The sequence below is a fragment of the Macadamia integrifolia genome, chromosome 6 (genome assembly GCF_013358625.1).
Source record: "Macadamia integrifolia cultivar HAES 741 chromosome 6, SCU_Mint_v3, whole genome shotgun sequence".
Classification (NCBI taxonomy): domain Eukaryota; kingdom Viridiplantae; phylum Streptophyta; class Magnoliopsida; order Proteales; family Proteaceae; genus Macadamia; species Macadamia integrifolia.
The window spans coordinates 40,365,010-40,378,877 of NC_056562.1; the positions used below are offsets into that span (position 1 = coordinate 40,365,010).

General features: G+C 35.8%; 1 protein-coding gene and 1 long non-coding RNA gene across 2 annotated transcripts; both read right to left on the reverse strand.

The window, feature by feature from the left end:
- Window positions 1-2,719: 2,719 nt before the first annotated feature.
- On the reverse strand, window positions 2,720-4,296 carry LOC122080866. Its single transcript, XR_006140933.1, has 3 exons — window positions 4,163-4,296; window positions 3,999-4,046; window positions 2,720-2,995 (listed from the first exon to the last, which is right to left on the reverse strand). It is a non-coding gene; the product is annotated as an uncharacterized LOC122080866 (long non-coding RNA).
- Window positions 4,297-4,312: 16 nt separating this feature from the next.
- On the reverse strand, window positions 4,313-5,561 carry LOC122082301. The gene is made up of 6 exons (XM_042649760.1): window positions 5,370-5,561; window positions 5,066-5,263; window positions 4,886-4,978; window positions 4,684-4,794; window positions 4,461-4,589; window positions 4,313-4,354 (listed from the first exon to the last, which is right to left on the reverse strand). The coding sequence occupies exons 1-6, from the start codon at window positions 5,559-5,561 to the stop codon at window positions 4,313-4,315; spliced, it is 765 nt and encodes a 254-aa protein (XP_042505694.1).
- Window positions 5,562-13,868: the final 8,307 nt, after the last annotated feature.

A 13,868-nucleotide genomic window follows, 5' to 3' on the forward strand; every position in this document is an offset into this window, starting at 1 on the left:
TTTATGATTTTCATGATTTTCATGATTTTTAATCAAATCAAGTTTTAAGTAATAATCAAAATCCTCATGTACAAGAAAAATTCAATCGATTCTTGTCCCATGTGGTCTGCTCTGATACCACTTGTTAGAACTTCCTATGGGTTTGAGATTGAAACCCTATGGAGGAAACCACACAGGAAAAACAAGAACACGAATCTAATAAAATTATGGAGGATTGATTTGTACCTTTCACCTAGTATGCTGAAGATGATTGATGTTGGTCACTCTCACTTTCGCTCTCTTGGCTTGGCTATGGATCTTCTACAACCCCTTAAACCTCCTTGGTTCTCTCACTTTAGTGATAAAGTGGGGAAGAGTGAATAATGGTTGTAGGGACCCAAAACCTAGTATTTATAATACTGTCCTGCACTCAAAACCCTAAACCACAATGGGTTGAGCCAACATATCCCTAAGCTTGAGAGTGGACCGAACCGGTTCATGCAATTTGACTCTCACCTATTTAATCAACCCGAATAATTAATTTAGTCCATAAATCCAACAATTCTATCCTATGAATTCATCAACAGGAATAAAATAATAAAGAAAATTCAAAAAATAACTTAAAGAAATAAATCCTTACATCCTATGTTTAGTTGCATCTATTAATTGGTCTTGCCATCTTTTATTCACACATTATGCAATCCCCTTGCATTTGAAAGTGGAGTGGCCGAGGAATCATATATAAATGATCAAACTCTCATATTTCTCTAACTTCAACAGTCACAATGTCATATACAAATTGAAAGATTGAGAAAGCAACACAATTAGATTGATTCGTTTGCCCTAAAGATATCTAAGTTTACATACATTGAGGAAATAATTGTATGTAAAGGTGTTGTTGCTAGGTAAGGTACGCTCAGAAAAAAACCATCAAATAATAATTTTTTATGATATTGGCACATGCAAGAATTTACATCTCGCACTGGGTAAGAATCGGCAAAGTAATAGGCATCTGCATCTAATACCCAACCCCCCCCCCCCAAAAAAAAAGAAATTTTAGTACAAACAGATGTTTGATTTAGAAGATGGAAGTTTTCAAGACTGTAAATTGAAACAAATCAGTACCATAAAAGATCTGGAATCACAATTAAGAAAGGCATAAAAAAAATTCAATACCTTTCCAAATCTTGGGGTTGGTACTCCACTTGGATTTGGTCGAGGGACCAGACATTCACCATTGACCGATTCATCCATCCATTCAGAATAAGAATTAGTGCTACTAGATTGGGCCCTAGGTAAAAACTTATGCAATATAAAGAAACCCTACTAGATGCCTAGCTCGATGGTCTGACTGGTTTGAACTATACAGGCTGCCAGTTCAAAGCTCAAACCTATTCATTCATCTGGTTTTATTAAATTTTAGGAAATATTGTCCTGGATCAATTGGTTTGAACACCAATTAAATGAATAGGACAACAGGAGGCCCTTTGAAATTATGCTGTGTCATTCCAGATCAATGTTAGGGTAGACACAGAGGTATGATTTAAACATAATATATGGTTCTTATGAGCTAGAATAAAATTGAAACAATCCATTGAAAAAGTACATACCAAACTTCCCGCCTTCTTCCCTCATGTCCTCCAATATTTCTTCATACTCTTCATCATCCCTCAGCTCATCAGTTGATACAACCTTTGCAGCATAGAAAGATAAAAAAATAACATGTAAGACTCCATAAACAAATCTTCTAGAATCCAGATGTTGTTGTTTGTCAACTCTCAAAGAGTAGTACTGGAGCCAATAAACCAAATATAACCAAGTATGTAACCTAAGGAGTAGGATTTGGGTCCACCGTCTAGGACATAACTCTTAAGGGCGATGGATTCAAGTCCATACGTAAACAGATTCCTTATTAGGAATCCAAAAAATATGAGTACTTGAATAAGAAAAAAAAAACTAAAAATTTCCATTTTATTGTTGCTCGTTAGAAACTTAGAATACCACATTCAAGTTTTAGGGATTTTATACCCTGAATGGTTGAATATTGAAAAAAAATATATATTCTTATGAGTTGGGCCAAACCATATATATCACACCAAGACCACACTACAAGAAAATTGGTCTTTAGTTGCGGTTTTAACCGCGGCGGTTGCTAGTATAACCGTGGCAAAAGGTCAATACCCGCGGTTTTCAAACCGCGGCTAATCCGCGGCCAATACCACCGTGGCAAATGAAAAGGCTTCTTTTGCCGCTGTTTATTTAAACTGTGGTTAGATACTTTGTTTTTCACCACGGTTTTTGAAACTGTAGTTAGTAAATTATTTTTTACCACGGTTTATATAAACCGCGATTGTTGCTATGCATTCTGTTGTCGCGGTTTAAGAAAACTGCGGTCAGTAATTTGCGCTTTAACTGCGGTTTTGAAAAACCGTGGCTCTTGATAATTTTACTTTAGCCCCAGTTTAGAAAAATGAGGCAACTAAATTATTATTTAACCGCGGATTAAAAACGCAGCAATTGTTTATCAATACTCGCGGTTTGCTTTATTGTGCTCAAATTATTAGCCGCAGTTTATAATAACCGCGACCGAATTTATATATATATATATATATACCTATACTTGCTAGCTAACCCTGTAAACCAGAAACATTTTGCCCAAACCCAATCCAGGGTTGGCTAAACCCAAATTAAAGAAATAGAGATTAAAGCTATAAATGATCATCATTCTTGAGACTTGAGAGACAAAAAATGAGCACTTTTCACTCCAGATTTTCTTCACACAAAAACAAAGTCTGAAACTGTATTCAACATGAACATGTATAAGAAACTTGTACCCAAAAAAGACATGATCAATGTTCTTAGTGGATACAATAGATATGAATGGTAGCTTTAGCTATAATTGTTTTTGAGCCAAAAAAGGATATACAATAATTAGGACTTGATTCAAGAACATAACTTAGTCTTTCCACCTCCCATATCAACTCAGATGTAATCTCATCATATTCCGGGACATACTCTGCCAATTACAAGATTAAGAGAAAATTAGGAAACTTAAGTGTTTATCAATTAACAAGCAAAGGAATTGGAGAATCAGAGTTGTCTTAAACTAGTCCCATTTTATCAAGACAAAAAACAGTAAGTACAGATAATGCTATAGTATATTAAGACACTAAGCATACACATAAGTTTCTAAATGAAGCAGCTATAAGTATAAAAATGAAGGAATGAAATAGTCAACATCAAGACTATCTCCAATAAGTTCTAAAAAGTGGTCTCTAGTTGTTGTTTTAAGAGAGCCACATCTTTGGTGACCAATACAGTTTAGTAATTAATTGTTAATACCTCAAGCTCCCACAGGAATTGCTTGGTTGTCGAGACAGATACTATAATATGCCATGTAGAAGGAGAGATAAAGCCTTCATCGGCAACCTTATTTATGAAAGACAACAAGGAATTTTAGTATCCAGCCACATTCAAGAGGCCCACTTGCATAAACTCTAAAGTTAAATCACAGTGTAATAATAAAGTATGAAGCATTATACTATGGCCCATTGCATGACCAAAGATATAAGCTCAATAAATAGAGATTCTAATAATTCATTAAAAGCAATCTTGCCTACAAAAGTTATGAAATGTGAGACAATATAATTCCGACCACACACAAATTACTTGGCATAAAAAGTTAATATATGTTCATACTTGCTTGGTAGCATAAACTAATAGTTCATCAGCCAAAGTTTGTGATGTAAAAAGATAGAGTTCTCACCACACTTGACTTTTAAAAATTCACAGAATTAAGAAAACAAAAAAAAAAAGAAACCAAAAGATATCAAATGTCATAAAAGATGAAAAATATATCCTAGCTAGGACCAACTATTGCAATTCTCCTCACATACGTAGGGCTTGCATCACAACCTGTGAATTGGAACATACATCTATGTTACAAACCCACAGTAAGGGATAATAGAAGAAGATAAAAAAAATCAAATTGAATTGGTAAAGAGTCCAAATTAATTTACCATATACCAAAAAATGAGGGAAGCTTATGCAATGGCCTTAATCTTCACCTGGTCGAATGATCCCAATTAGTCGTATATATTTGTAATAAAATAAACCTACAAAAGTTATTTAATAAAATTTTAAAATAAACATATCAAAGTCATTTAATAAATTTGTAACTTACCCAATTGCGCAGAACTCTGTGAGTTTCCTTTAATTGAGGCTTGTGTTAATCGGTCCATTTCGGATTTCATAGTGTTAAGCATAGCCATCATTGCTTGTGTGCTTTCTTGTTGAGCTTTCATCTCTGCTTGTGTGCTTTTCTGTTGAGCTTTCATCTCTTCTTGCCACTTCCTTTCCCTTTCAGCCAATTGTGCTTCCATCTTTTTTTCGAACTCAAGGGTTAACATGTCTTTGGCATCTTTAAGTTTGCGTTTGACCGCAAGATCGGTTTTTGTAAGCTCCATGTCTTTTGGGCTTACACCAAGCCCAATACCACGCACACGTCCATGGCCTTCCTCGCCACAAGCTTCTCTATAGATATTGTCCTCTTCATCACTATTATCTCTCAACTCTGGAGGCAACTCACTCTGCTTTTGCTTCATTTTGGCCTACAAATCAATTTAAAAACCAAGTTATTCAAAAGGCCAAGTGTTAACACAACAATAATCAAGATTTAGCATATATATATATATATATACTAACCATAACAATTCTAGATCTCTCATCTGTAGGTTGGTTAGTTCCCCTTTTTTTATGCGTGATTAAAAATACTTTTACCCTGCCTGGCCATTTCCCAGTGGGATGCTCCTTACTCTAAACAAACATACATGATTATTAGAACAAAGCCAAATTCAAAAGAACATTTTAAAATTTCTAATGTTCATACATGTGCATAAAAACATACCAGCTTCTCTCCCACCCTTGCATAACTCATCCTCCCAGAACTATGATTCATAACCTGGAGTTTTCTGTTATCTTTGTTTTTTTCACTAATTGCCTACCATATTAGGAAACATCATTAAAATTGGTCAACCCACAATCACATTAGAATATCAACTTTGATTGAAGAAGAATAAAATATTACCTTCTTTTTCGCAAATGTCCATATTGCTACAAGATCACGCCACTGATCTGCTGGGACCCTATCATCTGGTTGAGAATTTTCAAGACACCCATATTTCTTAATTGTTTGTTTCTTCAATTCTTTTTTGAACGCCCGCCATATGCCACTAATTTGTTGGCGTACATGTTTCTGACATTGAATTGGTATTTCATATTTATACTACAATATAGCAAAATATTAGACATTAAAGACCAACAAAAAAAACCACAATACACTATCACATTAAATGTTGGATTATAAATTAATTAATGCGATAAAACTATACCTGGATATGGTTCCAAAGTTGTTCCTTATAGTGTTCTGGAACATATCTCCAATCTTCATAGTTAAGTGGCATCATTTTTTGGCTCCTAATCAAAGTGCCCAAATATGTACTAAATTGGGCAGCTTCATCACCAATTAACTGATTTAGGTGATTTGCTCTTAACTTCACTGGTTGGCCATGAGGAATTGCCATTGTTTTGACACTTTTACTTGGCCCTCTTTTCTTCTTGGTATCTACATGCAACGATTAGATAATATTATTTATTAATGTAGTATTGTGAATTTACTAACTATAAGTTAAAAAGTAAAGAGCTATACTTCTTGAAGAAGATGATTCAGTGACACTAGTACCCTCTGTAGGTGGGGTTATATCCTCCATTATCTAAAACCTGTATACAAACAATAAAATAAAATGAAAGTAAGTAAATCTATTTGCAAAATGTGAACTTTAAAAAAAAAAAATTAAGTGCAATATTTGCATAACAAACTACTTATCAATCAAAATAAGTATTAAGGCAATCAACAAATACATAATCATTTTTTTCTAATAACGCTGATGTAAGGTAGCTCACCTAAACTTTGAAACCTGAAAAACCTCAATTGATCTCTGTGTTCTTAGGATGAATATGAGCTTTAGTTTGTAAGATCCTATGGGGCTTCAAGCTGACAGAACAAGACCCAGAAGAGGAAGGGGAGAAATCCAAAAATAAGGTGGACCCCCCCAGACATTGCATCCCATCCCCATATTCTGTTTGTCTAGCCAATCACTTCTTAATACTTAGGGATTGGCGAAAGGGTAAAGTTATCAGGGAATAAGATTATCATCTTATTCAGAAGTCATCCAATTTCAAAGTCGGGTCAGCCAAGAGAAATTGATATACAAGAAAATATCAGGAAAAAAGGGAGGAGAAATCATACCTGTCTTCAGTACCAGGGCGGAGTGTGGAGGAGTCCTCTTTTCCCTCTGAGCAAGAGCAGGGTTTCCTGCTAAAAAATAAAAAACTAAATTGCAGAAACTGAGCAAGAGCAGGGTTTCCTGCTAAAAAAGGGAGGAGTCCTCTTTTCCCTCTTCTTCTCTTTCTCTTTTTTTGTTTTTTGTTCTGGGTAGAATATTAGCGGGAACAATTTGGAGGGAAAATGAAAAGTTTTTTTTTTTTTGTGGTAGAGGGAAAATGAAAAGTAGATGAAGGAATGTACACAATACACATACTGCAGGGACCTAATCCCTCCTTTAATTTAACCATAAACTTTTAAAAGCATTATTATTATTAGTTTTATTTTAAATAAAACCATTACTAATCAAAGAAAAGTAATACATTAAGTGATTATAAAAGTACAAAACATCCCCATTCCAATCCCCTATTAACTGCCACTAAGCCCGATTAGTTAAATGGGCAGACAGGGTGCAGCCTTTGAAAGGCTTCAAGCCCGATTAAGCCTGATCAAGACAGGACCGGCCCGACCGTTGACACCCCTACCGATATTGATATGGATTTGTCTAATGCATCCTTCTATTGATGGCAATTGTTACGATATCGAGAGTGATTAGGTTCTCGTACGAGATTTGAATCCATTTTATCTCTCTTTATTTAATAGATTCCAAATCCATGAATCAAGGACGTACGAGATTGTTCTCGTATGTGAACCTGATTCGGATAGTACAATATCGATATCATGTACATACAATATTGTAAAAAAATGATGTGCTTTCATTATAGACTTCCACTTCTATCTTATTGTGAAAAATTGAAAACATTTTTTAAGTGGATACTATGGCGGATGGTTGCTGTGCTAGTCTCCCCGATGATTAGACGAAGTGCAAGTAATTAAGCTAGCCCTTGGTTAACAAAAAAAAAAAAAGCCATATATTATGGAAAATTTTTAGCCGTTGTAATTGGTAACCAAATATTACATAAATATTTTAGTAGATATAATTGGTTAACCTGATACTTCGATAATTTTTACCTCTCTTATTTTGGTTACCATATATATACTATGATAATTTTTACCTGTGTTATCTTGGATTGAATCATTTAGAGCTGATTCAGACTTCAACTTGAATCAGTCTGATCTAATTGGAACTTGGGTATTTTGTGGTGACAACTAAATTATTGGTTCAGGAATTGGGGATCAGCTCATGAAACTGTACAATTCAAGGAATTGATTCAGATCTGATTCCAATTCCAGTAGTATGGTTAGATATGGTGGAAATTGGGATCGTTGTCTATCGATTCCGATCTGAATCGACTGATTCATCAATCAGCTTACCCAATTTTAGAAACTCCAGTGTCAAAAAGTCAGTTCAGTTTGATTTATGTCGGGTTGAATCAATTTTAGTATGGAATGAATGAATTTAACAGTTAAGGAACTTTAGTTCTTAATTGGTCAGTGTTAATACAATGTTTTAAAAATTGGGGATTGGTCTCAACCAATATTAAGACATACTCGTCGGTCTCAATCTAGATAGGACCGATTTACCTTTTATTTTTTAAGAAAACAATTTTTTGGACCATTTTAAATTTATACCTTACAATTATACGAGGGTCCTCATTGGCCGACAATGATAGGACCATATAATTGTAGTGGGACTACGAACAATTAAAAACATTAGGTTGAAACCACTTAATATAAAGGGGGGATCAAATAGCACTGATATCATGTCAATTGGAGTTTCCGGTGAAAAGATTATATTTCAAGCGTTATCATTGGTCGATCACGAAATTGTGAGTAAAACCTTGAAAAATCCAATAATGAATTATTATTATTACACTAAGAGATATAATATAGCATGTTGGATAACTATAAAATAATAAACATGTCTTTAGCCACGGTTATAAATAACTGTGGCCGTATATGTATCTATTGCCACGGTAATAGATATATATGGCCACGGTTTTTTATAACTGCAGCTATAGACAATATCAATAGCCACGATTCTGTAGAACCGTGATTAGTGTTATACATATAGCCGCGGTTTACAACAAACGTGACTATTGATGGTTCTATAGCCACGGTTTGTTTAAACCGTGGTTAATGGTGTACAAATTGTCATGCTTTGTAAAAACTGCGGCAATAGAGCGGATTTAGCCACGGTCTACGGCAACTGCGGCCATAGACCCCCGCCCAAGTGCGGTATTTGACCACTTTTTTTGTAGTGCCAAACAAGTCAAAAACAGATGCATGTAATAAGGTCTAGAACTCTGGATATGACTGAGCCTCTGGCACCCTTAATTGCAACTTGGGCTGGTTTGGCGAATCAATCCAAGTCCCAAAACTAAAGAGAATAAATCCATAACCTAAATCAACCCATGGTGGTCCAATCGAGTCCAATACCCCAATTTATCCAAGTAGGGTAACTTTCTTGACATATCTTGGTTCAGATTAGGTTGGGTTGAGCTTAAGAGTACAATAAGTTATAAGCAACTTCAAACAAGCATTAAACACACATACACACACCATAGTTGTCATGGCACCTAGGTGAACCAAGGCAGTCGAGGAGGGAGAATTTTAAGGCAACACTAGATAGGTGCCAGTCCAGGCAAAGCTACCTAGATGCCTAGGCAATGCCTTGACAAAGGAGCTTTATAAATCCAACGCCAAGCCTCCTGCCTGCAGGTCTCATCTCCTTTTATCTTTAACCCTTCCCCACCCCACCTGGTCCTTTTTTTTTCCAATTACTATCTTCACACGCAATATGTCACACTATTGCAACATGTTGGTCACATGTTAGAAACTAGGAAACAACCTATCCTCCAAAGCAAGGGTTAAGGCTGTGTACATTGCCCCTCCCAGACCCTGCAGTAGTGGGAGCCATGTGCACTAGGTTGCTCTTATCTTTACACACTATGCCCCTTGGCCTAATGCCTCAACACAAGCCCAACCCAATCTTGGGTTAGGCTGCATTTGCCAGCCCAAGCACATGAATTTTGATAGACTGGCTTGAGACTGCTCCAAGTCACGGCTGTAACAAAGACATGACAGACTGTTTTGGATATTGCTTGTTCAGCAAAAGATAATACCTTAGTCAAGAAAACTACTTTTGTTGGAGTCTCCACAAGAGCTTTTGGTGCCATCACAACTTCAGGTAGATTTGCACCTCCAGCCTGTAAGGCCATTTTCTACAATCCAGAACCATATATTAGTCAAGTATTTGGGAGAAAAGAGAAGACAAAAACTAGAAGTGCTCAAAGGGGAGGGTGCTAGGTTACTTTACAAGAATAGCAAGCTGCTGCTGCGCTTATGCTAATATAATTTCCTGAACTGGTTTTGCCTGCCCACTACTGTAAGAATGAATTAGGAAGTTCTTAGGCAATGGTAAATATATGAAGTATCTCCACCTCCTTAAACATGACATTGTTTCATGTACAATTGTATGTTACTACATTTCCTACATTTTTTTATTTCTACCGTGCCAATATCAAATCCCAAAGCATCTATCATAAAGAAACAACTGCAAATACTCCCACAAAGTATTTAAGCATGTCTAAACTATCTCTTTGCAGGGGCACTGATACAATTTATATAGTTTGCTTCGTGGAAGCATGCACCACCCATGAACTTAATCATGCACCACCCATGATCTTAATCATATAATATAACATTATTTTGGGCCAAGTCAATATATTTCTGAAGTTAGTGAAAATGAAGATATGACATAAGCAACAATGAAGGAGTATTTACTTTGATGTAAATTATGTGTGAAACATGTGTTAGAACTTCCTATGGGTTTGAGATTGAAACCCTATGGAGGAAACCACACAGGAAAAACAAGAACACGAATCTAATAAAATTATGGAGGATCGATTTGTACCTTTCACCTAGTATGCTAAAGATGATTGATGTTGGTTACTCCCACTTTCGCTCTATTGGCTTGGCTATGGATCTTCTACAACCCCTTAAACCTCCTTGGTTCTCTCACTTTAGTGGTAAAGTGGGGAAGAGTGAATAATGGTTGTAGGGACCCAAAACCTAGTATTTATAATACTGTCCTGCACTCAAAATCCTAAACCACAATGGGTTGAGCCAGCATATCCCTAAGCTTGAGTGTGGACCGAACCGGTTCATGCAATTTGACTCTCACCCATTTAATCAACCCGAATAATTAATTTAGCCCATAAATCCAACAATCTCCCACTTGGGCTACATTAATTATAAGGATGTCTTTTAAATTGGTGTGGGCATAGAATCTTATTACATTAACCACTCTTACTGTGATTCAGTTGAAAAACCACTCACATCGAATAACAGCAGAAGATACACCTCAATATACGGCATACAACTTTCTGTTATTACAAACATAAGTAAGTTTCTTAACACGAATCTATGTGGGATACCATCATAGAAATATTGACATATCCTCAAATTACACTGTTGTCATTCTATGTAGGTCCTTAACTGAGATATTAACCTTCACTGTGGCAAATCGCCTTTGATCTGTGGTTAATATCTAACTGTGGCCTTCCGCCTATAAACTGTGGCAAATATTGCCTATGAACTGTGACAAATACTGTCTTAAAATGTGGCAAACATTACCTTTTGAATTGTGGCAAAATATTGCCTATAACTAAGACAATTACTGCCTATAAAAACATTTTCAAATGAAATCATAAACCAAATATTTCAAGAAATAACTGTGCATAATGTAAATGCTAAAACTTAACCATAATTCGTCAAACTGTGCCCCAAAACATATGGGCTAAGGTTCAAAACATAAACAAATACTAAACAAAACCAGAACTCCCACTAATCAAGCATTTCAAATAACTGTATGTAAAGAAATCCTAACTACTTGATGTGACCAAATTTTACTTGCTCTCAATTGCTGATGATCAGTCTACCTCACCCTTTATTAGTATCATTCTGCTTATCAACCCCAGAATTCTTCCTTTTCTCTAACCATTTCTTGAAAATAAAACAGTCCTTCTTCACATGTCCTTTCTTATGGCACCAGAAACACTCTACGTTGTTGGTATTCTCTTCATCCTGAGCCTTTTGAGATGTGTCAAGTTCTTGAGAGCTATTAGTCCTGTCATATGGCTTGACGCTTCCTCTGTTGGAAAAATTTTTGTTCCTTCTGCTTGGTCCACCAGAAGATCCCTTGTGAAAAGTTGCATATGCACTCTCAAACCTAGTTTGTTTCAATTTTTCTTCCTCTTGAGTGCAAATGGAAATGAGCTCATTTAGGCTCCAATCGTCCTTCAGTGCAATGTAGGTAGATTGGATAACCTTATACTGACTAGGGAGGGTATTCAGTGCAATGTGTACAATATATTCTTCATCGATCTGTATTCCAAGATCCTTAAGTTTACCAGCATCAGTAGCTACACCCAAAATGTATTCTCTAACACTCCCACATCCATCATACCTTGTATTCATTAGCCTGGTCATCAATGTGGTTTTCTCAGCTTTCTTTTGTGTTGAAATCTACCTTTAATAGCATCCAGGAATTCTTTTGCAGTGTCTTTGATCTCTATGTTCCCACGTATAATTTCAGGAACTGCCTTTTTTAAAACCAGTATGCACTTTCTGTTTGCTTTAGTCCATTTCTTAAACTTGGTCCTTTCAGCACTTCTGCTCGAGTCTGTGAGAGGCTCAGGTTTAGGCTCCCTAAGTGCCAAGTCTAAGTCAAGAAGACCTAAATGCAATTCTAATTCCTCCACCCACTTTTGATAGTTGTTACCAGTGAGTATTGGGATGGAAGATACATAACTTGAGGGAATGCCATCTTACTACAGCAGTAACAACAACACAATACATGCCAAATATCAAAATATAAACTATAATATAAAAGCATGTAATACCATCAATATATTTTAAATAAGAGTTACAACTAAAAATGTATCCCTATCCTTTGGGACAGGAATTAGCTGATGCTCTTATATTCTTCTTTTAACTGTGAAAACAACACTAACTTTGGAATTCAATCACCTTTGGGCAAAAGAACTCCAAATTCAATGTCCCTTTCTGAAATGTGGATGATTATCCTCAAACCTTGATGACATAACCTTTGGGAAAGTATCACCTTTACTGTTGGAGAAGATACAATCGAACTGAATGTACCACTTTGGTGGGTTTCACTCAGTTCTATCATATCTTTCCCATTGGAGATGTATATCTTTATGTTCAAAACATACATATAAATGTCACTAGGACAACAATAACCATACAAGAGTCACAACCGCAACTACATTCCTATCCTTTGGGCTAAGAATGCACTGGTCCTCTTGTAAATTTATATTTACTGTGAAAAGAACAATAACTTTTGAAATCCCCTCACCTTTGGGCTTAGGAACCTCTAGGTTACTGTCATTTTCTTAACTTTGGTGACATCACCTTTGAGCAAATGTCACCTACATTGCTTCCCTGTGGAAAATCATGAAATAATAAGATGTACCACTTTGGTGGATTCCACCTCATCATTTCATGGTTTCCTAAAGCAAAATTACTTTGCAACTAAGAATGAGCGGAAGCTTACACCCTTTTCCATATTAACATATCTCAATTTAAAAAAAAAAATTTCTCAATTTCATGATAACCAATAACATATATATTTTTCAAAGCATTGATTTATGCCATTTTGTTTCAATGATTGAAACTAAATACAACATAAAATTTCAAATAAACATGTCATATTAAAAAATTAGATCATTAAATGTGGCCCGAAACAAGGAATCCAACGAAAAAAAAATAGATTTCAATTTGGCCTTAAAACGAACCTTTAAATGAAATTTAAAGTAGTTTAAATAAAAACGCCCTTTTGTTTCAATGATTGAAACTAAATACAACATAAAATTTCAAATAAACATGTCATATTAAAAAATTAGATCATTAAATGTGGCCCGAAACAAGGAATCCAACGCAAAAAACAGATTTCAATTTGGCCTTAAAACGAACCTTTAAATGAAATTTAAAGTAGTTTAAATAAAAACCCAAAATGAACAAAAACCAAACAAGTCTTTTTTTTTTTAAATCAATCAAGACCAACCGGTTCGGCCATATGAATTCCGGGTCAAATTCGGGTCAATTGGTCAACGACCCGGTCAACCTTTGACCGAGTCAAATAGTACATATGAGTTGACCCACTGTGTCACCGGTTCGAATCGGTAGGGTTTTCGAGTTGAACCGGCGATGCCTCGCCGCCGTTTTTTTTTTTTGAATTTTTTTTCTCTCTCCTCCGGCAGCCGGTTTCCGGTGGCGCGTGCCGGCGCGTACGGATGTTTCCGGTGACTTGCGGCATACCGCCGCGACCGTATTCTCGTGATCTACAACTTTCGTGAAGAAAGTTTTTCCATACAGGATTTTTAAGTGATGGTAAAATTACGATTTTTATGATTTTCATGATTTTTAATCAAATCAGGTTTTAAGTAATAATCAAAATCTTCATGTACAAGAAAAATTCAATCGATTCTTGTCCCATGTGGTCTGCTCTGATACCAATTGTTAGAACTCCCTATGGGTTTGAGATTGAAACCCTATGGAGGAAACCACACAGGAAAAACAA

Excerpts from the sequence above, each read along its gene's own strand:
- LOC122082301 (XM_042649760.1), bottom strand. The coding sequence starts at position 5,561 with ATGGCAATTCCTCATGGCCAACCAGTGAAGTTAAGAGCAAATCACCTA. Across the intron at positions 4,979-5,065 it reads GGACATTTGCGAAAAAGAAG|GCAATTAGTGAAAAAAACAA; the intron begins GTAATATTTTAT and ends CTAATATGGTAG. Across the intron at positions 4,795-4,885 it reads CAAGGGTGGGAGAGAAGCTG|AGTAAGGAGCATCCCACTGG; the intron begins GTATGTTTTTAT and ends ATGTTTGTTTAG.